The following is a 26,285-nucleotide window of genomic DNA, read 5'->3' as shown; positions in this document are numbered from 1 at the left end:
TAGGCAACGGCGTCAACGCCGTCACCGCCATCGTTATCATCGTTACCACCGTCACCACCACCACCGTCACCACCGTCACCACCACCACCACCACCGTCACCACCACCACCGTCACCACCACCGCCACCACCGCCACCACCGTCACCACCGTCACCACCACCACCGTCACCACCACCACAACCGTCACCACGACCACCGTCACCACCACCACCACCGTCACCACCACCTCCACCACCACCGTCACCACCGTCACCACCACCACCTCCGCTGCCGTCACCACTGTTATCGTTATCACTGTCGCCACGTCACTATCATTGTTATCATCATCATCACCACCGTCACCAACGTCACCACCACCGTCGCCACTGCTGTCACGACGAGTCGCAACGCGGGGGGGGGGGGGGAGGGGGGGGTGGGGCAGCGCGGGGCCCTAACCGTCGTAGTAGAACTTGACAGCAGGCGGCAAGGGCTCGTACTCCGGGGAGAAGAGCGGCCCCTTGTGCTCCAGGAAAGTCCACTTGACTCCGTCCTCACGCTTCTCTTCCTCCCACCTGGGGTGGCGGAGGGAACGGGGGAGCAGCGCGCGCGTGTGTGTATCTATCGTAAGTGTCGTACACACAAGAGCACAAAGATCCCCGTATGGCCGTTGTGGAGAGCGCTGTTAGCGAGCAACCTATGAAGCTTGGCTTAGCGCGCGAGGAGGCAGGTGGCCAGCACCACGCCTGGCCGCCTTTGTCTCCCCAGCGGCGATGTTTACAAGTGGCAGCAGCTGCTCACTTAAGGCCGAGTAAATCTAGGAGAGGCCCACACTGCATTGACCAGGTGCTATTTCAATGGAGTTGACCCAAGCCGACCTGGAACACTCTTTCAGACACCACGTCCGATCATCACCGGTGAGTGCCGCGAGCGGGAATGGAACTCGGTGTCGCCGGGTCCGTAGAGCGGCTCCCCACCACGACACAGGTACCGGGCCGCACTGACGCAACGCCCCATTATGGACCCCCGTAGGAGAGACTCGCACACCACCCCCCCCCCACCACTCACCACTTCCACTTGGACTTCTCCTCCTCCTCCTTCACGCGTTTACGCTTCTCCGCTGCCTCGGAGGACTGCCCCTTAGTCCTTGCGCGCCTCTTCTCCGGCTTCACCTCCTCCTTCGCCTCCCCCTTCGCCTCCTTCTGCCGCTCCCCATCGCTCTTCTTCTTCCTCCTCTTCTTCTCGTCCTCATCTTTTTCTCTCCGTCCCCTCTGCTCCCTCGCCGAGTCCTTCCTTCCCTCTTCTCTCTGCGGGGGTTTTTTCCCGTCGGCTTTCCCGACCTTTTCACCACCCTCCCTCTCCGCTTCCTCCGCTTCGGAGCGCAGCCGCTTCCTGCCCCTGGGCTTCTCCTCCTTAACGCGGAAAACACGGCCACCAAACACCACCGAAGGCACCCTCCTGGGCTCCAACCCGGACCTCAGCCATTGCTTAAACCGCGCTTCAATCGCAACACAAGCGGTCGTCATCAGGCAAAGGAGTACGCCTCGAAAGGCAAACTGTTTATAAAGGTTTGGGGAGGGGCGTAGCCCAAGTGTACCAACAACACCAGAAGCACGGGCGGTGCATGAGTGCCAATGCAGCAGCAATGCCAAACGCTGGGGATGCGGGGGGGGGGGGAAATTAACTCGGCAAAATAGACTCGTACCCGGCAGATATGATGGAACAACCATAAACTGTTCATGGTTGTGATTTGTTTTATTTTATTTTCTACCTACGTGACTTTACCGGAAGAACCAAAGAGTATAGATTCCTGCAGTCACGAAAGCTTCAAATCAAGATTGGGCACTAGTGATTCGCACAGAGATGCATAGACTCACACAGAGACCAATAGACTCATAAAGAGAACCATAGTCTCACACAAAGACCCAGACTCACACAGAGACCAATAGACTCATGCAGATAGTGAAATCGGGTTCTTAAAATTTCAGCGAGTTGATGGTCTCAAGCCCAGTCACCAATGACTGGGCTAATAAAACCTTGATCACATTCAAACTGGTTCTCAACTTAATATGGCAAGCACACGAGTCTCAAATCCTGCCGTCGACTGTGCGTGGACGAGAAGGCATCTCACACGTAGCTCCGCGATATCCGCTTCTGTGGGCCGTTCTTGAGCAAGGCGGCTCGCACCGCCGTGCAAGACCTCCGCACGGGGGGTCTCGCGACGCGACGACGCCGGTGCCACGATCGGCACAACACCGGGAGACGATCGTAAAACCACAGCGCCACCACGCAAAGGTGACAGCACGCCGGACACGAGTCACAAACGCGGCGCGGCACACCGCATCGAGGGTGCGCACGCGAGGGGTCACCTTCGTCTTGGCCGCTTCCCTCTTGCGCTTCCTGTTTTCGGTGTCGCTCAAATTTTTCTTCTGTAATGGCGACTGCCTGAAAAGCACAGCGGCTGACGTCACCACCACGCAGCGCACACGCGTACGTACTCGCACACACGCGTGTTCACGCACACACGCGTACGTACTCGCACACACGTGTGTTCACGCACACACACGTGTGTGCGTGCATTCACATGCGACGACACGCGTGCCGATTTCGTCGCTCGTTGATCGAATGAAAAACATCCTAACATGCCAACGAGTACAGAGCTGGGACAGCCGGTGGTGGCGCCAGCTCCTCAGCCCTTGCCTGCTCCCCCCCGAGATGCAATTTGCATGAACGGGGCAGCGAAAGGGAGGGAACACATCTCCCGCAAGGGATGAGTCACAAAAACGAGGAGACGCACGGCGAACACAATACGGTCTTCTTTTGCTCCGTACGGGGGCGTCACCGCTCTGGCGGCCCGTGGCACCGAGATCGGCGACCGCGGTGGCGCGGTCGCCTGTTCTCCGTTCGGCACCGGGGCGGCGGAAGCCGTCGCAGGGCACAGCGTGTGGCGAGAGGCGATTGACACCCAATCGAATCGTGACCCCGAATCGTGTGTGCTCACTCTGCGATGCCAGCGCCATCGTCCCGCGCAGCGCGAAACTTCTTGCTGCCTCCCTCGTCCCCGCGAGCCTCCTCGCTCGCCGGAGGCGGTGGAGGAGGTGCCACCTCGTTAGTGGCGCCACTCGGCTTCTCCTGCTTCACCGTGCTGCGGCCAGAGAAAGGGGGAGAGCCCCCCCCCCCACCCCGGGTCAACCGTAACCACTAGCCCCAGCAAACACCCAGCCCCAACCCTAGCCCCATCAAACACCCAGCTCCAACCCCAACCCTAGCCCCATCAATCACCCAGCTCCAACCCTAGCCCCATCAATCACCCAGCTCCAGCCCTAGCCCCATCAATCACCCAGCTCCAGCTCCAACCCTAGCCCCATCAATCACCCAGCTCCAGCCCCAACCCTAGCCCCATCAAACACCCAGCTCCAACCCCAACCCTAGCCCCATCAAACACCCAGCTCTAGCCCCAACCCTAGCCCCATCAATCACCCAGCTCCAGCCCCAACCCTAGCCCCATCAAACACCCAGCTCTAGCCCCAACCCTAGCCCCATCAAACACCCAGCCCCAACCCTAGCCCCATCAAACACCCAGCTCCAGCCCCAACCCTAGCCCCATCAAACACCCAGCTCCAGCCCCAACCCTAGCCCCATCAATCACCCAGCTCCAGCCCCAACCCTAGCCCCATCAATCACCCAGCTCCAACCCCAACCCTAGCTCCATCAAACACCCAGTTCCAACCCTAGCCCCATCAATCACCCAGTTCCAACCCTAGCTCCATCAATCACCCAGCTCCAGCCCCAACCCTAGCCCCATCAATCACCCAGCTCCAGCCCCAACCCTAGCCCCATCAATCACCCAGCTCCAACCCCAACCCTAGCCCCATCAATCACCCAGCTCCAGCCCCCCAACGCTAGCCCCATCAATCACCCAGCTCCAGCCCCCCAACGCTATCCCCGTCTCTCCACGCGTTTCGGGTCCCGGTGACCCCCCCGCCGTACGTGCCACGCTGCGGGCCCTGTCCCCGTTTCACCGTTTCCCACAGAACAACGTGCCGGGCGAGCGGGCCCCGGACCCCTCCCCCCCGTGTCGCCGACCCTCGCCTGCCGGCGCTCGCCGGTGATCGCCTCCGGCCTCAACGGCGGTGCGCTCCGTGCCACGCTCCGCTCCCTGCGACGCTCGCGCAGACACAGACGCACACGGCGCTCGTCTCACACCAACACCGCCGTCACCGCCGTCACCGCCGTCACCGCCGTCACCGCCGTCACCGCCGTCACCGCCGCCGCGAACCCGGGGTCCGAGGGGGCGATTCTCACGAGCGTCACGCGCAAGTCACTTTACGGCCCCCGAGTTAATCACAAGCAACAATAATCGCAACGAGCAAATCGGCGCCACCGCACAGCGTCCGCTCCTCACTCTCGTAGGCAGAGAACGCCTCAGAGGCGACAGGAAGAGGAGCCACAGACGAGCGGGGAAGGCCGCGTGGCGCAATCCGCCCGCCCGCCCGCTCGCTACGAGCCGACTGGGCGCTTTTCCCTCCCGCGGGGTTCATCGCTCGCCACGGCTCCAGGCGGTGGTTCCCTCGACGCTCAACAAACGGCGCCCGCGGGCCACGCACCGCCTAGAGTGGCGGTCATCCGGCGAGCGCGAGAAGTTCAACACGCGCGCGAGCGTGGAGGCCGCGGCGCGACCAGCGGCGCCGAGCGCCCCCCCGCGCCGGTACCTGCTTGACGCCGCGCGAGTCCCCCGTGCTCTTCGTCACGTCCTTCCCTCTGCGGGGAGAGCGATCGGATTCAACTTTCGGGCCGGCGGGCGACGAGAATTTCCGCCCCTCCCCCACCTGCAAATCATCCCAACTACGCCCGGGGCGGCCACCGGCGGCCACGCGCCGCAACCGATCGGCGGTGCTGCCCCCCCTCCACCACCCCTCTCCCGTTGGGAGGCTTCTCCGGGGTGGCAAGGCGAGCGGCGAGAAGCCTCGCTGGGGAAGCTCTCCGGGCGGGTGGGCGGGACGCACCGAATCATTGCCGACGATCGCCATCGCGTGGTGACGCTCACGCCTCGTGGCGAGAAGCGCCTCCGTTTCAATCTCTCCATTTCCCCCTGTTCTGCAGAGCGCGTGGGAGTGTTTGTGAGCGTGTACGTGAGCGTGTATGACTGTGTGTACGTGCGTGAGTGTGCGTGTATGCGAGTGTGTACGTGAGTGTGTATGCGAGTGTGTACGCGAGTGTGTACGTGAGTGTGTATGCGAGTGTGTACGTGAGTGTGTACGCGAGTGTGTATGCGAGTGTGTACGCGAGTGTGTATGCGAGTGTGTATGACTGTGTGTACGTGAGTGTGTGCATGCGCGTGTGTACGTGAGTGTGTATGCGTGTGTGTACTTGAGTGTGTGTACGCGAGTGTGTGCGTGAGTGTGTATGCGAGTGTGTACGCGAGTGTGTACGTGAGTGTGTACGTGAGTGTGTGCGTGAGTGTGTACGTGAGTGTGCGTGCGAGTGTGTACGTGAGTGTGTGCATGAGTGTGTGCGTGAGTGTGTATGCGAGTGTGTGCGTGTGTATGTGAGTGTGTACGTGAGTGTGTATGTATGCGAGTGTGTACGTGAGTATGTACGTGAGTGTGTATGCGAGTGTGTACGTGTGTACGTGAGTGTGTATGCGAGTGTGTACGTGAGTGTGTATGCGAGTGTGTATGACTGTGTGTACGTGAGTGTGTGCATGCGCGTGTGTACGTGAGTGTATACGTGAGTGTGTACATGAGCGTGTATGCGAGTGTGTGCGTGAGTGTGTATGCAAGTGTGTACGCGAGTGTGTATGCGAGTGTGTATGCAAGTGTGTATGCGAGTTTGTACGCGAGTGTGTACGTGAGTGTGTGCGTGAGTGTGTACGTGAGTGTGTACACGAGTGTGTGCTTGAGTGTGTACACGAGTGTGTACGCAAGTGTGTACGCGAGTGTGTACGTGAGTGTGTATGCGAGTGTGTACGTGAGTGTGTATGTATGCGAGTGTGTACGTGAGTGTGTGCACGAGTGTGTACGTGAGTGTGTGCACGAGTGTGCGTGAGTGTGTGCACGAGTGTGTGCGTGAGTGTGTACACGAGTGTGTGCGTGAGTGTGTACGCGAGTGTGTACGTGAGTGTGTATGCGAGTGTGTACGTGAGTGTGTGCACGAGTGTGTGCGTGAGCGTGTACACGAGTGTGTGCGTGAGTGTGTACACGAGTGTGTGCGTGTGTACACGAGTGTGTACACGAGTGTGTGCGTGAGTGTGTACACGAGTGTGTACGCGAGTGTGTACGCGAGTGTGTACGTGAGTCTGTACGCGAGTGTGTGCGTGAGTGTGTATGCGAGTGTGTACGTGAGTGTGTATGCGAGTGTGTACGTGAGTGTGTATGCGAGTGTGTACGTGAGTGTGTATGCGAGTGTGTAGGTCGACTCAGTCTCAAATGAGTACCTGGTGCAATGTGTAAACATCGCCACTGGGGAGACAAAGGCGGTCCGGCGTGGTGCTGGCCACCCACCCCCTCGTGTACCGTTGCGGTCTTCATAGGTGCTCACTAACAGCACTTGCCCCTACAGTCTGTTAAGGCTATACGGGGGATCTTTGTCATCTTTGTCTTTGTTGTGTATGCGAGTGAGTGTAAGTGTTTATGTGTGAGTGTTTATGCGAGTGTGTATGCGAGTAAGTGTGTACGCGAGTGTGAGTGTGTACGCGAGTGTGAGTGTGTACGCGAGTGAGTGTGTATGCGGCAAAACAACCCCCTACCTCCTCGTGGTGCCGGACCGGCAATGCTGTCATGGGCAGTGCTGTGGGGTGAGGGCCGATTGGCCTTTACCCTCATGGCGTTTGTAACCACCACAGCGACCAATTGGTGGCTCTGGACGGGTGCGAGGGGCTGGTAACCCCTCCACCTTCAAATAATTACCACTAAACCACGACGACAACATTTAATAAATAAGCTTGTGCTGGAGGCCCCAGGGGGACAGGCGTCTATGATGTCTCCTGGTCAAACCAGGAGACTGAATCCTTACCCTCGGATCTCCTCCAGAAACAAAAAAACATTACGTGTGGCCACGTGGAATGTTCGAACGCTCACTGCGGAGGGGAGGCTGCCACTCCTCTGTCGGGAGCTGGACCGGTACAGCTTGGATCTCTGTGGTATTCAGGAGCTCCGGTGGAGCGGCTCTGGCTTCTGCCACCATGAGGGGTAGACAGTTCTCTACTCGAGGCAGGAGATTGCCAAAACAACAGGGAGTAGCTCTTCTTCTGAACAAAATAATGAAGGGGGCGTGGGAGCATGGCGGTGAGGTGTGGGAAGCTGTAAGCCCCAGGCTCCTTTGGGCTCGCCTTCCCATCAACCGGAGGCGTGGAGTGGTGGTTGTGGTTACTTATGCCCCTACTGAAGTCGAACATCCATGGAGGGATGCAGGCAAGGCCGATGAGTCGGATGCCTTTTATGACCTCCCGTCACAGGTGCCAGCTAAAGTGGCCCCCTCGGGATAGAGTCATCTTGTTGGGTGACTTCAATGCCCGAGTCGGTCATAATGCTAGCACTTGGTCTGGAGTGATTGGAAGGCATGCGCCAGATCAGCTCAATAACAACGGCAGGAGGCTGCTATATTTTGTGCAGTCCATGGGCTCGTAATTACCAACACGCTGTTCCGGTATCGGCGCATCCACACAACATCATGGATGCATGCCGGGTCCAAACAAGAACATCTGCTGGACTACATAGTGAAGTAACAGCGGATGCGGGCCCATGTCCTTGACACCAGAACCTACCGTGGAGCTGATCTGCCCTCTGGCATCGTCCCTCACTCCTCCAGATGTCGAGGGTAAATGAGCGAGGTTTAGGACTGACTTATGCAGCAGCAATGGCTGCTTGAGGTACGCGGTCCAGACCTCCCCAGACACCCTGGCTGACAGAGGTGTTCAGGATGGTTGAGAAAAAGCGACAGGCCCACTCTAATCGTCTACAGCATCCCACGTCAGAGAATGAGGAGGCTTACCGCAGCCTTTGCTCGGAGGTTTAGAGAGCTGTGAGGCGCTGCAAGGATGGGTGGTGGTTGCGGGTTGCTGAGGAGATGGAGTCTGCCTCAATGGCCTGCGATCACAAATCCCTATTTAACTCCATAAAAAAGTAACCTGCAGCACCATACCTATTACCATAATTAGGGGATAGAACAGTAATTCAAGGTCTGACCCCCAGGAACAGGTTTAAAGCTTTGCTGAGCATTTCTGTGACTGGGGAAGGGGAAATCTCTCGACATGGAAAACCTCGTGGAACAAAGTGGGGATGACCCTGCTGAGGCTGAGGTGCCATCTGTTGAGGAAGTACTGAAGGCGATCCGGAGTCTGAGACCAGGAAAGGCACTGGGCAGAGAAGATCTCCCAAGCGAAATGCTGAGGGAGGGTGGTGTTTGTAAACAGACTGCCCTACATGATATCATAACAAAAGTCTGGACCACTGGACGGGTTCCGCAGGATTGGAAGGATGCCCTGGTGGTCCCCATTTTTAAGAAGGGGGAACGCACAGACTTTAACAACTACAGGGGCATCTCACGCCTCAGTGTGCCGGGAAAGGTCCTGGCAAGGATTATTCAACATAGCCTTGCCAGGCACGCTGAGAAGAGGCTTGCGGAGCCCCAATGCGGTTTCAGGAAAGGGCGGTCCTGCACAGATGCCATATTTTTGCTCGTCTGCTACAGCAGTGGTGTAGGGAATTCCAACAAGACCTACATCTCTGCTTTATTGACCTGGTCAAGGCCTATGATACCATCAGTAGGCCTGGGCTCTGGGTTGTTCTTCGTGCTTTTGGAGTCCCTGACCCGCTGCTCACGATCATTAAGGACCTTCATGATGGTGAGCGGGCCTGGGTAAAACTACGTGACCGGAAGTCGGAGTCACTTCCTGTTCACTTTGGGGTGCGATAGGGATGTCCTCTGGCTCCCACATTATTTAACATCTATTTCGACCACGTAGTTTATGAAGCCTTCACTAGCCATACCGGAGGAATTTCCATCTGGTACAGATACAATGGGAGGCTGATCAATGCCCGGGTGCAGACAAGGGATGGCTCCCTATTGGTCAACCACGTTATGTATGCCTATGATCTGGTAATTGCTGCTCACTCAGAGGAGGAGTTGGAGGCACTGCTGCTGAACCTGGAGATTGTCACTAAGAGTGGGGGACTTACCATCAGCCCCACCAAAACTAAGTACCTGCCTAGGTATTTTGTACCATCGGACACTCTACCCCCACAACTCCCAATTGGTGATAGGGCAGTTATGGAGAGAGTGGAGAGTTTCCCATACCTGGGCAGTGTGCTCATGACTGGCTCCGGTTTGACAGCAGAGGTCTCACTCCGAATCAGTCGAGCAGCATTATCTTTTCATCGGTTGCGCAATGCTGTGTGGAAGCTACCTGGTCTGTTGCTCCGCACGAAGCTTCAGGTCTTCTCGGCCACAGTCATTCCCTCCCTTCTCTACGCTGGCGAAACGTGGACCCCCCCTAATGGAACATCTTCGCCAGTTAGAAAGATTTAGGCTGGCCTGCCTACGATCCATCCTGGGTTTAACCAGGCTGGATTGTGTGAGGAGCTCACATATCCTCCAAAGATCTGGCCAAAGTCCCATCGGTGAAATCCTCCGGCAGGCAAGGCTGTGTTGGCTGGGTCATGTAGCCCGCATGCCCAGCCACCGCATGCCGAAACAGCTTTTGTTCGGCTGGATTGAGGGGGCTAAACGGGCGCGGCACGGACTAGAGAAGAGATGGAGTGATGTGGTACGGGAGGATGTGGAGCTGAGTGGACTTGCCGATGACTGGTACCAGCGGTGTCAAGATCGGCCTCTGTGGAGGAGGCTCGTGAAGGACGCTACCGGGCAGTTGGAGGCAGTCGCCCTCCAACAACAATGGAGGGCGGAGGAGTGATGCTCACAACAACGAGCGGAGCGCCGGGTGGCTAAAGCACAGCAGGTTGGCACAGTAGGGGGCACAGGTGGTGCATCAGCCAGTCATCTCATTCATCTTAGTCGGTCGACCCGTGGCACCTGGGTCTGCCCCATGACCTCCTGCCAGCGGGCGTTCGACACTTCACGTGGCCTTAACGTACACATAGCCTGGCACAAGCGTCGTGGTGACGTCACCGCCACTTGGTGGCGAATGGCGGTTGTTGTTGTTGTGTGTATGCGAGTCAGCGTGAGAGCGAGTGTTCTCTCCCGAGTGCTCCGGTTTCCTCCCACAGCTAAAGCACCACACAAACACACGCACAATAATGTCACCGCTATGGTTCAAACATCCCATTAAGGGGGTGTAGGTGGAGAGGTGGTTGTGGTAGGGGAGCGGGGGGGGTTACCTGTCAGGCGAGGTGCGCAGGGATTGGCTGCTCTTCCTGCTGACCTTCTTGATGCCCCGGTCTCTTAATGACGCCTTGGCTTTGGGTGCATAGACAAACACAACACAAACATGGTGGCGTGTGTCAACAACAACATCAACCACAATATCAACAACAACCACAATATCAACAAACGTAACATCGACAACATCAACAACCACAACAGAAACCACAACAGCAACAACCACAACAGAAACCACAACAGCAACCACAACAACCACAATAACATCAACAGCCACAACATCGACGACAACTTCAACAACCACAAGAGAAACCACAACACCAACACAACAGCAACCACAACATCAACAACAACCCCATCAACAACAACCACAACATCAACAACCACAACAGCAACAACCAAAACATCAACAGCCACATCACAGCAACACTGGGGGGAACGAGTGGTCTCCCACCCTCCCATGGGCGAGAGTGGGGTCAGAGTGAGAGTAAGGGTGAGGGGTGAGAGTGAGGGTGAGCGTGGGGTGAGGGTGAGAGTGGAGTGAGGGAGGGGTGAGGGTGAGGTGAGGGTGAGAGTGGGGTGAGGTGAGCGTGGGGTGAGAGTGGAGTGAGGGAGGGGTGAGGGTGAGAGTGAGAGTGGTGTGAGAGTGGGGTGAGGGTGGGGTGAGAGTGAGGGTGAGAGTGAGGGTGAGAGTGAGGTGAGGGTGGGGTGAGAGTGAGGGGTGAGAGTGAGGGTGAAGGTGATGGTGAGGGTGAGAGTGGTGTGAGAGTGGGGTGAGGGTGGGGTGAGAGTGAGGGTGAGAGTGAGGGTGAGGTGAGGGTGGGGTGAGAGTGAGGGGTGAGAGTGAGGGTGAAGGTGATGGTGAGGGTGAGAGTGAGGGTGAGAGTGGGGTGAGGGTGAGAGTGGGGTGAGGGTGAGAGTGGGGTGAGGGTGAGGTGAGGGTGAGAGTGCGGTGAGGGTGAGAGTGGGGTGAGAGTGAGGGTGAGAGTGGGTGAGGGTGGGGTGAGAGTGAGGGTGAGAGTGGGGTGAGAGTGGAGTGAGGTTGAGGTGAGTGGGGTGAGGGTGAGTGGGGTGAGGGTGAGAGTGGGTGAGGGTGAGAGTGAGGGTGAGTGGGGTGAGGGTGAGTGGGGTGAGATTGAGATTGGGGTCAGGGTGATGGTAGGGTGAGGGTGGGGTGAGGGTGAGGTGAGGGTGAGAGTGAGGGTGAGAGTGAGGGTGGGGTGAGGGTGAGAGTGGTGTGAGAGTGGGGTGAGAGTGGGGTGAGGGTGAGATTGAGAGTGAGGGTGGGGTGAGAGTAGGGTGAGCAAGGTGAGGGTGAGCTGGGTGAGAGGGGTGAGGGTGCGTTGTTTTACGTGTACAGGAAACGTTGCTTGTGGCTCCTTACCACGTTTGGGTTCAGTAAACCAGCTCTGCATACATCACACAGGTGAGACACAGGTGAGACACGGGTGAGACACGGGTGAGACACGGGTGAGACACAGGTAAGACACAGGTAAGACACAGGAGACACACAGGTGAGACAGGGGTGAGACAGGGGTGAGGCAGGGGTGAGACAGGGGTGAGGCAGGGGTAAGACACGGGTGAGACACGGGTGAGACACGGGTGAGACAGGGGTGAGGCAGGGGTGAGGCAGGGGTGAGACAGGGGTGAGGCAGGGGTAAGACACGGGTGAGACACGGGTGAGACACGGGTAAGACAGGGGTGAGACAGGTGAGACGCTGGTGAGACGCGGCTGAGACACGGGTGAGTGACGGGTGAGACACGGGTGAGACACGGGTGAGACACGGGTGAGACAAGGGTGAGTGACGGGTGAGACACGGCTGAGACACGGGTGAGACACAGGTAAGACACAGGAGAGACACGGGTGAGACACAGGTGAGTGACGGGTGAGACACGGGTGAGACATGGGTGAGACACCGGTGAGACACGGGTGAGACACGGGTGAGACAAGTGAGACACGGGTGAGACACGGGTGAGTGACGGGTGAGACACAGGTGAGACACGGGTGAGACACGGGTGAGACAAGTGAGGCACGGGTGAAACACGGGTGAGTGACGGGTGAGTGACGGGTGAAACACGGGTGAAACACGGGTGAGACACGGGTGAGACAAGGGTGAGACAAGGGTGAGACAAGGGTGAGTGATGGGTGAGGCACGGGAGAGACACGGGTGAGACACGGGTGAGACACGGGTGAGTCACGGGTGACGGGTGAGACACAAGTGAGACACGGGTGAGACACGGGTGAGACACAGGCGTGAGACACAGGTGTGAGACACAGGTGTGAGACAGGTGTAAGAAACGGGTGAGAAATGGGTGAGACACTGGTGAGACACAGGTGAGTGACAGGAGAGACACGGGTGAGACACTGGTGAGACACAGGTGAGACACGGGTGAGACACGGGTGAGACACAGGTGAGTGGCAGGTGAGACAAGGGTGAGACACGGATGAGACAGGGGTGAGACACGGATGAGACAGGGGTGAGACACGGGTGAGACACAGGTAAGACAGGGGTGAGACACGGGTGAGACACGGATGAGACAGGGGTGAGACACGGGTGAGACACAGGTAAGACAGGGGTGAGACACGGGTGAGACACGGATGAGACAGGGGTGAGACACGGGTGAGACAGGGGTGAGACAGGGGAGAGACAGGTGAGACGCTGGTGAGACGCGGCTGAGACACGGCTGAGACACAGGAGAGACACGGGTGAGACACAGGTGAGTGACGGGTGAGACACGGGTGAGACATGGGTGAGACACGGGTGAGACACGGGTGAGACAAGTGAGACACGGGTGAGACACGGGTGAGACACGGGTGAGTGACGGGTGAGACACAGGTGAGACACGGGTGAGACACGGGTGAGACACGGGTGAGTGACGGGTGAGACACGGGCGAGACACGCGCGAGACACAGGTGTGAGACAGGTGAGACACAGGCGAGACACAGGTGTGAGACAGGTGAGACACAGGCGAGACACAGGTGTGAGACACAGGTGTGAGACACGGGAGAGACACGGGTGATACACAGGTGAGACACAGGTGAGTGACAGGTGAGACACGGGTGAGACACGGGTGAGACACAGGTGTGAGACACAGGTGAGTGATAGGTGAGACACGGATGAGACACGGGAGAGACACGGGAGAGACACGGGAGAGACACAGGTGAGACACAGGTGAGACACGGGTGAGACACAGGTGAGTGACAGGTGAGACACAGGTGAGACACGGGAGAGACACAGGTGAGACAAGTGAGACACAGGTGAGACACAGGTGAGACACGGGTGAGACACAGGTGAGTGACAGGTGAGACACGGGAGAGACACAGGTGTGAGACACAGGTATTAAACATCACACAGAATCCCTACGCTGGGTTCCATTATTCTTCTCTAAGCACGCCTTAACAACGTTCAAGGTTTTGCGACTCTCCCCGACCTCTACTCCCGTGCTCTCAAATTCCTCTCCCCACTCCACGCCGTTCAACGGTGCCATCTAACTCTCTGTCGCTCTCTGTCGCTCTCTCTCGGTCCGTCTTAGCATTCCTCCAACATCATCTGGTATTTCACGCAGCGGATGTCCAGAATCGATCCAGGCTGGTCCGATCGTCAGGACACACGGGGTTATTGAATACATTTTAACATTGGCATGATTTTTTAAAATCCGTTTTAGTCTTTAAAGTGAATATTTTATCTTTCGTTATTCATACGTGTTTTTTTTCTTTTCAGACGGCATTTGAACGTACTGGACGGTGGTGTGCGGTAGAACACAATTCACATTTCTCGCTAGAATTATTTATTTCCCCGCGGTTCGCAGCCCCCCCGGTCAGCAAATCTGTCGGGGTGGCGGTGGCGCGAGTGAAAATCGGTTCCCGCGATGTCCAAGCAGTCGGGATGTTTATGCGAGCTGGCTGAACACGAAGCCGCAACGACTGTCGCCGTACAGCAGCAACCAGCCATGATGACGATTCGCTTGCTCCGTGTTCCAAAAAAGACAGCTGATTTTTGACTCCCCGTGCCCCGAGAGACTTGGTCGGCCGGTTCCTCGATTCAACCGACGGACTCAAATCAACGGTCAAGGTTGACCCTTTTTTTTAGCAAGTCTCGGTAGAGTGAATAAACCCTTTGAATCGCGTTAAACTTGGCGACAGGGGTCAATTGATTCAAAAGTAGATTTTGGACTGTTTCACGAGGATGGGTGTGCCATGTTGCACCGGTGTAGAGCCAATACGTCCATTTACTAAACTCGACCAAGAAACCTGATTATGAAGAGACGAAACGTCATTGATTCATGCTCGAAAATTACACCTGAAATCTTTCAAAAGAAGTCCTACATTAATTTCAAACGAGAACTCTCGAATGCCTTAAAGTAAATGGAAGTCAGTTTACATTTTTTTTAAATAAATGACAAAAGCCTTTGTGATTTGTTAAATTAAAAATCTCAATCTGAATCTTTATTTATCCTGGATAAATCCGATGAGCTATGAAGCTCTTTTTTTTACAGATGTCCTGTAGGGGCGGGTCAAAAAGTTACAACAAATGCATTACAAAAACGATAGGAGTTAAAATATAGGAAAGGTAAGCAGATCACAAAAATAAACTTTTTATTTTACAATCTAAAATCCACTGAGCTATGTAACTCTTTTTCAGAAGCGACCGGGCCACAAATGATAGCTCAACGAAGTGGCTTATCGCGTGGAAAAATAGCAGCCAAATTACTTTAAACGCGTGTTCATAAATGTGGAGGGAAAAACCGGAGGACCCGGAGGACAGAGGCACGCAAACTCCAAAAAATACGGGCATCACAGGGTCGGGATGGAACCCACAACACTTTGCTGCATACAAGGCGAGATAGTTAACGTCTCGGGGCTGCGTGTCCTGACTTTTGGGCCGCCCTGCACTGCAGATGGATCGTGTGGCTACAGCAGGCCCGAGGGTGAGGTCTTCATCCAGCGAAAGCTACAAACCCGGTGGGCCCGGGTTCGATTCCTGCTTCCTGCACACGGCCACCAACACCGGTGACGATTATCTGGACCCGGTCCTGGGAGTCCCCTAGGTCGACTCAGCCTCAAATCAGTACCTGGTGCGGTGTGTAGTAAACATCGCCACTGGGGAGACAAAGGCGGTCGGGCGTAGTTGATGGCCACCAACCCCCTCGTATGCCGTTCCGGCCTTCATAGGTGCTACTCGCAACTGGTATGTGATAACAACAATCGTCATTCGCCACTAAGTGGCGGCGACGTCACCACGGCGCTTGTGCCAGGCTAAGTGCACGTTGAGGCCACGTGAAGTGTCGAACGCCCACTGGGCAGAAGGTCACGGGGCAAGACCCAGCAGGTGCCATGGGTCCACCGACTGAGATGACTGGCAACTTGTACCACCTGTGTCCCCTTACTGTGCCAACTTACTGCCCGTGGGTGGTGTGTGTGGTGTGTGTAGGTGGTGTGTGTGGTGTGTGGGTAGGGGGGTGTGTGTGTGGGGTGTGTGTGTGGTGTGTGTGTGTGGTGTGTGGTGTGTGTGGTGTGTGGGTGGTGTGTGGGTGGGTGGTGTGTGTGGTGTGTGGGTGGGTAGTGTGTGTGGTGTGTGTGTGGGGTGTGTGTGTGTGGTGTGTGTGTGGTATGTGGGGTGTGTGGGTGGGTGGTGTGTGGGTGGGGGGTGTGTGGGTGGGTGGTGTGTGGGTGGGGGGGGGTGTGTGGGTGGGTAGTGTGTGTGTGTGGTGTGGGGTGTGTGTGGTGTGGGGTGTGTGGGTGGTGTGTGGGTGGGGGTTGTGTGGATGGGTAGTGTGTGTGGTGTGTGGGTGGTGTGTGGGTGGTGTGTGGGTGGATGGTGTGTGGTGTGTGTGTGTGTGGTGTGTGTGTGGGTGGGGTGGTGTGTGTGGATGGGGTGGGTGGTGTGTGGGTGGGGTGGGTGGTGTGTGGGTGGGGTGGGTGGTGTGAGGGTGGGGTGGGTGGTGTGAGTGGTGTGTGGGTGGTATGAGAGTTGGGATGATTTACGGTGTTCTCTCAGAAGCCTTTGCGATTGCCTCAGCATTCACTGCACAGGGGCCACGCGGCACCCCCCCATCCTGCCAGAGCTCGGAAGCTGCCGCAGAGTGTGAGGCCGGGACTCTGACTTTGCCGGAGCGAGGACCCCGAAACGCCCACGGCGGCGGCGGCGTTCAGAGGCCGCCGCCGCCGTGGACGCTTTTACGTTGCGGGCAGCAGAGGGGAGGCCATCGACAGCCATTGTTGTGGCCGCTCTTATCTACGCTTCCAGGCCCGCACGCCCGCCCGCTTGGACCAGCGCGGTGAAGTATGGTCGTATAGCAGGCGTGGCGAGGTCCTCGTCCAGCAGTGGATTGACTAAAGTGTTGTAGTTGCAGAAGAACCTTTGGCCCCCGCTCAACTGCACCTCGCCTACCACTCACCCGCACCTCACCCGGCCATCTCAACACTCACCCGCACTTCACCCGGGCATCTCCACACTCAACTTGCACCCCGCGACGCCAGGCTACACTCACCTCCACGATGCCATCGCCTGTGTCCGATCCCAGGGCCATGACTTCGGCTCCACGCGCTCCACCCTCACAGCGTCTCCTTCCCCCCTCTCCTCTCGGGCCCAGCCGGCTCCACCTGGGATCTTGAGACTCCACCTAGTCGTCTCCACCTGTCGCACACCGTGGCTCCAGGCGGCTTCGCCTCTCCTGCCCTCCGTCCTTTCTGCTCCACGTGGCTTCAACGCCGACCACGTGCTCCGCTCACCAAGCGCGCGCACGCACGTGGTTGCTTATAGTGCGTGACGTCACGACCGTCTTATCATTAGGATTTTTTTTTGTTTACCATTTGTGTGGGTGGATTTTTTTGTAAAGTTCTACTGTGTCTGTATTTATCCACAATTCTGGATACATATATGTGTCTTGTGTGATGGTTCGCGATTTCATATCGGATGGATACAAAGGGCGCGTGGCCGGGGAGCTACTTTACGCGCCCCATACCCGAGCCGCATCACTCACTGTACCCGTGCGCGCAGGTGTCACGTGGGGGGCGACACGAGCACGTGGGGGTCGGGCAGCGGTGCGCGCTGCGGTTACGGTCCTGGGCCTCCCCGAGGTTCCGCTCGGCCTTAAAGTAGCACCTTGAACGGTGGGGTGTGCACGACAGAAATCAGGACTCGGCAGACACGTTGAGGGCGGGTCGTCCCTGACATCACGTGGCCCCGGCAGCCCGTGTCGGCTACGAGGTTGTTTCTTTGTCCGTGTACGCGTGTGTCATCTGTGTGTGTGTGTACACGTGTGTCAGCTGTGTGTGTCAGCTGTGTGTGTGTGTACACGTGTGTCAGCTGTGTGTGTGTGTCATCTGTGTGTGTGTACACGTGTGTCAGCTGTGTGTGTACACGTGTGTCAGCTGTGTGTGTACACGTGTGTCAGCTGTGTGTGTCATCTGTGTGTGTGTGTACACGTGTGTCAGCTGTGTGTGTGTACACGTGTGTCAGCTGTGTGTGTCAGCTGTGTGTGTGTACGCGTGTGTCAGCTGTGTGTGTCAGCTGTGTGTGTGTGTACACGTGTGTCAGCTGTGTGTGTCATCTGTGTGTGTGTGTACACATGTGTCAGCTGTGTGTGTGTGTACACGTGTGTCAGCTGTGTGTGTGTCAGCTGTGTGTGTGTGTGTACACGTGTGTCAGCTGTGTGTGTGTGTGTACACGTGTGTCAGCTGTGTGTGTGTGTACACGTGTGTCAGCTGTGTGTGTTTGTGTGTCAGCTGTGTGTGTGTGTGTACACGTGTGTCATCTGTGTGTGTGTGTGTACACGTGTGTCAGCTGGGTGTGTCAGCTGTGTGTGTACACGTGTGTCAGCTGTGTGTGTCATCTGTGTGTGTGTGTACACGTGTGTCAGCTGTGTGTGTAAGCTGTGTGTGTGTACACGTGTGTCAGCTGTGTGTGTCAGCTGTGTGTGTATGTCAGCTGTGTGTGTCAGCTTTGTGTGTCAGCTGTGTGTGTCAGCTGTGTGTGTGTGCCAGATGTGTGTGTGTGTCGATGTGTGTGTGTGTCAGCTGTGTGTCAGATGTGTGTGTGTGTCGATGTGTGTGTGTGTCAGTTGTGTGTGTGTGTGTCAGCTGTGTGTGTCAGCTGTGTGTGTCAGCTGTATGTGTGTGTCAGCTGTGTGTGTGTGTCAGCTGTGTGTGTCAGCTGCGTGTGTGTGTCAGCTGTGTGTGTGTGTGTCAGCTGTGTGTGTCAGCTGTGTGTGTCAGCTGTGTGTGTGTGTCAGCTGTGTGTGTGTGTCAGCTGTGTGTGTGTGTGTCAGCTGTGTGTGTCAGCTGTGTGTGTGTCAGCTGTGTGTGTGTGTACACGTGTGTCAGTTGTGTGTGTCATCTGTGTGTGTGTGTACACGTGTGTCAGCTGTGTGTGTCAGCTGTGTGTGTGTACACGTGTGTCAGCTGTGTGTGTCATCTGTGTGTGTGTGTACACGTGTGTCAGCTGTGTGTGTCAGCTGTGTGTGTGTGTACGCGTGTGTCAGCTGTGTGTGTCAGCTGTGTGTGTGTGTACACGTGTGTCAGCTGTGTGTGTCATCTGTGTGTGTGTGTACACATGTGTCAGCTGTGTGTGTGTGTGTACACGTGTGTCAGCTGTGTGTGTGTCAGCTGTGTGTGTGTGTGTACACGTGTGTCAGCTGTGTGTGTGTGTGTACACGTGTGTCAGCTGTGTGTGTGTGTGTGTACACGTGTGTCAGCTGTGTGTTTGTGTGTCAGCTGTGTGTGTGTGTGTACACGTGTGTCATCTGTGTGTGTGTGTGTACACGTGTGTCAGCTGGGTGTGTCAGCTGTGTGTGTACACGTGTGTCAGCTGTGTGTGTCATCTGTGTGTGTGTGTACACGTGTGTCAGCTGTGTGTGTAAGCTGTGTGTGTGTACACGTGTGTCAGCTGTGTGTGTCAGCTGTGTGTGTATGTCAGCTGTGTGTGTCAGCTGTGTGTGTCAGCTTTGTGTGTCAGCTGTGTGTGTTTAGCTGTGTGTGTCAGCTGTGTGTGTGTGCCAGATGTGTGTGTGTGTCGATGTGTGTGTGTGTCAGCTATGTGTCAGATGTGTGTGTGTGTCGATGTGTGTGTGTGTCAGCTGTGTGTGTGTCAGCTGTGTGTGTCAGCTGTGTCTGTATGTCAGCTGTGTGTGTCAGCTGTGTGTGTCAGCTGTGTGTGTCAGCTGCGTGTGTGTGTCAGCTGTGTGTGTGTGTCAGCTGTGTGTGTCAGCTGTGTGTGTGTGTGTCAGCTGTGTGTGTGTGTCAGCTGTGTGTGTGTGTCAGCTGTGTGTGTGTGTCAGCTGTGTGTGTCAGCTGTGTGTGTCAGCTGTGTGTGTGTCAGCTGTGTGTGTCAGCTTTGTGTGTCAGCTGTGTGTGTGTGTGTCAGCTGTGTGTGTCAGCTGTGTGTGTCAGCTGTGTGTGTCAGCTGTGTGTGTGTGTGTACACGTGTGTCAGCTGTGTGTCATCTGTGTGTGTGTACACGTGTGTCAGCTGTGTGTGTCAGCTGTGTGTGTCAGCTGTGTGTGATCTGTGTGTGTGTCAGCTGTGTGTGTCAGCTGTGTGTGTCAGCTGTGTGTGTGTCAGCTGTGTGTGTGTGTACACGTGTGTCAGTTGTGTGTGTCATCTGTGTGTGTGTGTACACGTGTGTCAGCTGTGTGTGTCAGCTGTGTGTGTGTACACGTGTGTCAGCTGTGTGTGTCATCTGTGTGTGTACACGTGTGTCAGCTGTGTGTGTCAGCTGTGTGTGTGTGTACACGTGTGTCAGCTGTGTGTATCAGCTGTGTGTGTCAGCTGTGTGTGTGTACACGTGTGTCAGCTGTGTGTGTCATCTGTGTGTGTGTGTACACGTGTGTCAGCTGTGTGTGTCAGCTGTGTGTGTGTGTGTACACGTCTGTCAGCTGTGTGTGTGTGTGTCATCTCTGTGTGTGTGTGTACACGTGTGTTAGCTGTGTGTGTGTCAGCTGTGTGTGTGTACACGTGTGTCAGTTGTGTGTGTCAGCTGTGTGTGTCATCTGTGTGTGTACACGTGTGTCAGCTGTGTGTGTCAGCTGTGTGTGTGTGTGTACACGTGTGTCAGCTGTGTGTGTCAGCTGTGTGTGTGTACACGATTGTCAGCTGTGTGTGTGTGTGTGTGCGTCATCTGTGTGTGTGTACACTTGTGTCAGCTGTGTGTGTCAGCTGTGTGTGTCAGCTGTGTGTGTGTACACGTGTGTCAGCTGTGTGTGTATGTCAGCTGTGTGTGTCAGCTTTGTGTGTCAGCTTTGTGTGTCAGCTGTGTGTGTCAGCTGTGTGTGTGTGTCAGATGTGTGTGTGTCGATGTGCGTGTGTCAGCTGTGTGTGTGTGTGTGTCAGCTGTGTGTGTGTGTCAGCTGTGTGTGTGTGTCAGCTGTGTGTGTCAGCTGTGTGTGTCAGCTGCGTGTGTGTGTCAGCTGTGTGTGTCAGCTGTGTGTGTCAGCTGTGTGTGTGTGTGTCAGCTGTGTGTGTGTGTGTCAGCTGTGTGTGTCAGCTGTGTGTGTGTGTGTCAGCTGTGTGTGTCAGCTTTGTGTGTCAGCTGTGTGTGTCAGCTGTGTGTGTGTCAGCTGTGTGTGTGTACACGTGTGTCAGCTGTGTGTGTGTACACGTGTGTCAGCTGTGTGTGTCATGTGTGTGTGTACACGTGTGTCAGCTGTATGTGTCAGCTGTGTGTGTCATCTATGTGTGTGTCAGCTGTGTGTGTCAGCTGTGTGTGTGTCAGCTGTGTGTGTGTGTGTACACGTGTGTCAGCTGTGTGTGTCAGCTGTGTGTGTCATATATGTGTGTGTCAGCTGTGTGTGTGTCAGCTGTGTGTGTGTCAGCTGTGTGTGTGTACACGTGTGTCAGTTGTGTGTGTCATCTGTGTGTGTGTACACGTGTGTCAGCTGTATGTGTCAGCTGTGTGTGTGTACACGTGTCAGCTGTGTGTGTCATCTGTTTGTGTACACGTGTGTCAGCTGTGTGTGTCAGCTGTGTGTGTGTGTGTACACGTGTGTCAGCTGTGTGTGTCAACTGTGTGTGTGTACACGTGTGTCAGCTGTGTGTTTGTGTGTGTCATCTTTGTGTATGTACACGTGTGTCAGTTGTGTGTGTGTGTGTCAGATGTGTGTGTGTTTCAGCTGTGTGTGTGTCAGCTGTGTGTGTGTGTCAGCTGTGTGTGTGTCAGCTGTGTGTGTCAGCTGCGTGTGTGTGTCAGCTGTGTGTGTCAGCTGTGTGTGTCAGCTGTGTGTGTCAGCTGTGTGTGTGTGTCAGCTGTGTGTGTCAGCTGTGTGTGTGTGTGTGTGTCAGCTCTGTGTGTGTGTCAGCTGTGTGTGTCAGCTGTGTGTGTGTGTGTCAGCTGTGTGTGTGTGTCAGCTGTGTGTATCAGCTGTGTGTGTGTCAGCTGTGTGTGTCAGCTGTGTGTGTGTGTCAGCTGTGTGTGTGTCAGCTTTGTGTGTCAGCTGTGTGTGTCAGCTGTGTGTGCGTGTGTCAGCTGTGTGTGTCAGCTGTGTGTGTGTCAGCTGTGTGTGTGTGTGTACACGTGTGTCAGCTGTGTGTGTCAGCTGTGTGTGTCATCTGTGTGTGTGCCAGCTGTGTGTGTGTCAGCTGTGTGTGTGTCAGCTGTGTGTGTGTGTGTACACGTGTGTCAGTTGTGTGTGTCATCTGTGTGTGTGTACACGTGTGTCAGCTGTGTGTGTCAGCTGTGTGTGTGTACACGTGTGTCAGCTGTGTGTGTCATCTGTGTGTGTACACGTGTGTCAGCTGTGTGTGTCAGCTGTGTGTGTGTGTGTACACGTGTGTCAGCTGTGTGTGTCAACTGTGTGTGTGTACACGTATGTCAGCTGTGTGTTTGTGTGTGTCATCTGTGTGTATGTACACGTGTGTCAGCTGTGTGTGTATGTGTACACGTCTGTCAGCTGTGTGTGTGTATGTCAGCTGTGTGTGTCAGCTGTGTGTGTCAGCTGTGTGTGTCAGCTTTGTGTGTCAGCTGTGTGTGTGTGTGTCAGATGTGTGTGTCGATGTGTGTGTGTGTCTGCTGTGTGTGTGTCAACTGTGTGTGTGTGTCAGCTGTGTGTGTGTGTCAGCTGTGTATCAGCTGTGTGTGTGTCAGCTGTGTGTGTGTCAGATGTGTGTGTCAGCTGTGTGTGTGTGTCAGCTGCGTGTGTCGATGTGTGTGCGTGTCAGCTGTGTGTGTCAGCTGTGTGTCAGCTGTGTGTGTGTCAGCTGTGTGTGTCAGCTGTGTGTGTGTGTGTGTCAGATGTGTGTGTCAGCTGTGTGTATGTGCGTGTCAGATGTGTGTGTCGATGTGTGTGTGTCAGCTGTGTGTGTCAGCTGTGTGTGTGTGTGTCAGCTGTGTGTGTCAGCTGCGTGTGTGTGTCAGCTGTGTGTGTCAGCTGTGTGTGTCAGCTGTGTGTGTGTGTCAGCTGTGTGTGTGTCAGCTGTGTGTGTGTCAGCTGTGTGTGTGTGTCAGCTGTGTGTGTCAGCTGTGAGTGTGTGTCAGCTGTGTGTGTGTGTCAGCTGTGTGTGTGTGTCAGCTGTGTGTGTGTGTCAGCTGTGTGTGTCAGCTGTGTGTGTGTCAGCTGTGTGTGTGTCAGCTGTGTGTGTGTCAGCTGTGTGTGTGTGTGTCACCTGTGTGTGTCAGCTGTGTGTGTGTCAGCTGTGTGTGTGTCAGCTGTGTGTGTGTCAGCTGTGTGTGTGTGTCAGCTGTGTGTGTCAGCTGTGTGTGTCAGCTGTATGTGTCAGCTGTATGTGTGTGTGTCAGCTGTGTGTGTCAGCTGTGTGTGTGTCAGCTGTGTGTGTGTCAGCTGTGTGTGTGTGTCAGCTGTGTGTGTGTGTCAGCTTTGTGTGTGTGTCAGCTGTATATGTGTCAGCTGTGTGTGTGTGTCATCTGTGTGTGTGTGTCAGCTGTGTGTGTGTGTCAGCTGTGTGTGTGTCAGCTGTGTGTGTGTCAGCTGTGTGTGTGTGTCAGCTGTGTGTGTCAGCTGCGTGTGTGTGTCAGCTGTGTGTGTCAGCTGTTTGTGTCAGCTGTGTGTGTCAGCTGTGTGTGTCAGCTGTGTGTGTGTGTGTCAGCTGTGTGTGTCAGCTGTGTGTGTGTGTGTCAGCTCTGTGTGTGTGTCAGCTGTGTGTGTCAGCTGTGTGTGTGTGTGTCAGCTGTGTGTGTGTGTCAGCTGTGTGTATCAGCTGTGTGTGTGTCAGCTGTGTGTGTCAGCTGTGTGTGTGTGTCAGCTGTGTGTGTCAGCTGTGTGTGTGTCAGCTTTGTGTGTCAGCTGTGTGTGTCAGCTGTGTGTGCGTGTGTCAGCTGTGTGTGTCAGCTGTGTGTGTGTCAGCTGTGTGTGTGTGTGTACACGTGTGTCAGCTGTGTGTGTCATGTGTGTGTGTACACGTGTGTCAGCTGTGTGTGTCAGCTGTGTGTGTCAGCTGTGTGTGTCATCTGTGTGTGTGCCAGCTGTGTGTGTGTGTCAGCTGTGTGTGTGTCAGCTGTGTGTGTGTGTGTACACGTGTGTCAGTTGTGTGTGTCATCTGTGTGTGTGTACACGTGTGTCAGCTGTGTGTGTCAGCTGTGTGTGTACACGTGTGTCAGCTGTGTGTGTCATCTGTGTGTGTACACGTGTGTCAGCTGTGTGTGTCAGCTGTGTGTGTGTGTGTACACGTGTGTCAGCTGTGTGTGTCAACTGTGTGTGTGTACACGTGTGTCAGCTGTGTGTTTGTGTGTGTCATCTGTGTGTATGTACACGTGTGTCAGCTGTGTGTGTATGTGTACACGTCTGTCAGCTGTGTGTGTATGTCAGCTGTGTGTGTCAGCTGTGTGTGTCAGCTGTGTGTGTCAGCTGTGTGTGTGTCAGCTGTGTGTGTGTCAGCTGTGTGTGTGTGTCAGCTTTGTGTGTGTGTCAGCTGTATATGTGTCAGCTGTGTGTGTGTGTCATCTGTGTGTGTGTGTCAGCTGTGTGTGTGTGTCAGCTGTGTGTGTGTCAGCTGTGTGTGTGTCAGCTGTGTGTGTGTGTCAGCTGTGTGTGTCAGCTGTGTGTGTGTGTCAGCTGTGTGTGTCAGCTGTGTGTGTGTGTCAGCTCTGTGTGTGTGTCAGCTGTGTGTGTCAGCTGTGTGTGTGTGTGTGTGTCAGCTGTGTGTGTGTGTCAGCTGTGTGTATCAGCTGTGTGTGTGTCAGCTGTGTGTGTCAGCTGTGTGTGTGTGTCAGCTGTGTGTGTCAGCTGTGTGTGTGTCAGCTTTGTGTGTCAGCTGTGTGTGTCAGCTGTGTGTGCGTGTGTCAGCTGTGTGTGTCAGCTGTGTGTGTGTCAGCTGTGTGTGTGTGTGTACACGTGTGTCAGCTGTGTGTGTCATGTGTGTGTGTACACGTGTGTCAGCTGTGTGTGTCATGTGTGTGTGTACACGTGTGTCAGCTGTGTGTGTCAGCTGTGTGTGTCATCTGTGTGTGTGCCAGCTGTGTGTGTGTCAGCTGTGTGTGTGTCAGCTGTGTGTGTGTGTGTACACGTGTGTCAGTTGTGTGTGTCATCTGTGTGTGTGTACACGTGTGTCAGCTGTGTGTGTCAGCTGTGTGTGTGTACACGTGTGTCAGCTGTGTGTGTCATCTGTGTGTGTACACGTGTGTCAGCTGTGTGTGTCAGCTGTGTGTGTGTGTACACGTGTGTCAGCTGTGTGTGTCAACTGTGTGTGTGTACACGTGTGTCAGCTGTGTGTTTGTGTGTGTCATCTGTGTGTATGTACACGTGTGTCAGCTGTGTGTGTATGTGTACACGTCTGTCAGCTGTGTGTGTGTATGTCAGCTGTGTGTGTCAGCTGTGTGTGTCAGCTGTGTGTGTCAGCTGTGTGTGTCAGCTTTGTGTGTCAGCTGTGTGTGTGTGTCAGATGTGTGTGTCGATGTGTGTGTGTGTGTCTGCTGTGTGTGTTTCAACTGTGTGTGTGTGTCAGCTGTGTGTGTGTGTCAGCTGTGTATCAGCTGTGTGTGTGTCAGCTGTGTGTGTGTCAGATGTGTGTGTCAGCTGTGTGTGTGTGTCAGCTGCGTGTGTCGATGTGTGTGCGTGTCAGCTGTGTGTGTCAGCTGTGTGTCAGCTGTGTGTGTGTCAGCTGTGTGTGTCAGCTGTGTGTGTGTGTGTGTCAGATGTGTGTGTCAGCTGTGTGTATGTGCGTGTCAGATGTGTGTGTCGATGTGTGTGTGTCAGCTGTGTGTGTCAGCTGTGTGTGTGTGTGTCAGCTGTGTGTGTCAGCTGCGTGTGTGTGTCAGCTGTGTGTGTCAGCTGTGTGTGTCAGCTGTGTGTGTGTGTCAGCTGTGTGTGTGTCAGCTGTGTGTGTGTCAGCTGTGTGTGTGTGTCAGCTGTGTGTGTCAGCTGTGAGTGTGTGTCAGCTGTGTGTGTGTGTCAGCTGTGTGTGTGTGTCAGCTGTGTGTGTGTGTCAGCTGTGTGTGTCAGCTGTGTGTGTGTCAGCTGTGTGTGTGTCAGCTGTGTGTGTGTCAGCTGTGTGTGTGTGTGTCACCTGTGTGTGTCAGCTGTGTGTGTGTCAGCTGTGTGTGTGTCAGCTGTGTGTGTGTCAGCTGTGTGTGTGTGTCAGCTGTGTGTGTCAGCTGTGTGTGTCAGCTGTATGTGTCAGCTGTATGTGTGTGTGTCAGCTGTGTGTGTCAGCTGTGTGTGTGTCAGCTGTGTGTGTGTCAGCTGTGTGTGTGTGTCAGCTGTGTGTGTGTGTCAGCTTTGTGTGTGTGTCAGCTGTATATGTGTCAGCTGTGTGTGTGTGTCATCTGTGTGTGTGTGTCAGCTGTGTGTGTGTGTCAGCTGTGTGTGTGTCAGCTGTGTGTGTGTCAGCTGTGTGTGTGTGTCAGCTGTGTGTGTCAGCTGCGTGTGTGTGTCAGCTGTGTGTGTCAGCTGTTTGTGTCAGCTGTGTGTGTCAGCTGTGTGTGTCAGCTGTGTGTGTCAGCTGTGTGTGTGTGTGTCAGCTCTGTGTGTGTGTCAGCTGTGTGTGTCAGCTGTGTGTGTGTGTGTCAGCTGTGTGTGTGTGT

At 55.3% G+C, this 26,285-nt stretch overlaps 1 protein-coding gene across 2 annotated transcripts in view; it reads right to left on the bottom strand.

Moving 5' to 3' along the window:
* The window catches only part of LOC116945731 (DNA topoisomerase 1-like), a 30,480-nt gene extending 13,061 nt beyond the window's left edge, over positions 1–17,419 (bottom strand). Inside the window, exons 1-9 of one of the 2 annotated variants that reach the window (XM_076069753.1) lie at positions 16,807–17,419; positions 11,699–11,723; positions 10,314–10,392; positions 4,689–4,737; positions 4,083–4,135; positions 2,978–3,121; positions 2,346–2,421; positions 1,045–1,388; positions 436–551 (exon numbers count right to left, since the gene is read on the bottom strand). In XM_076069753.1, the coding sequence (XP_075925868.1) occupies positions 436–551; positions 1,045–1,388; positions 2,346–2,421; positions 2,978–3,121; positions 4,083–4,135; positions 4,689–4,737; positions 10,314–10,392; positions 11,699–11,723; positions 16,807–16,845 (925 nt within the window). In that variant the 5' untranslated portion in view covers positions 16,846–17,419. The other variant, XM_032960236.2, reaches the window with a different exon arrangement.
* Between the last annotated feature and the right edge of the window lie 8,866 nt (positions 17,420–26,285).

This window comes from Petromyzon marinus, chromosome 25 (assembly GCF_048934315.1).
Source record: "Petromyzon marinus isolate PM22_M1 ecotype Great Lakes invasive population chromosome 25, UKy_Petmar_22M1.pri1.0, whole genome shotgun sequence".
NCBI classification, from domain to species: Eukaryota; Metazoa; Chordata; class Hyperoartia; order Petromyzontiformes; family Petromyzontidae; genus Petromyzon; species Petromyzon marinus.
Note: the sequence above shows the minus strand (reverse complement) of the source record. Positions and strands in the feature narration are given on the sequence as shown.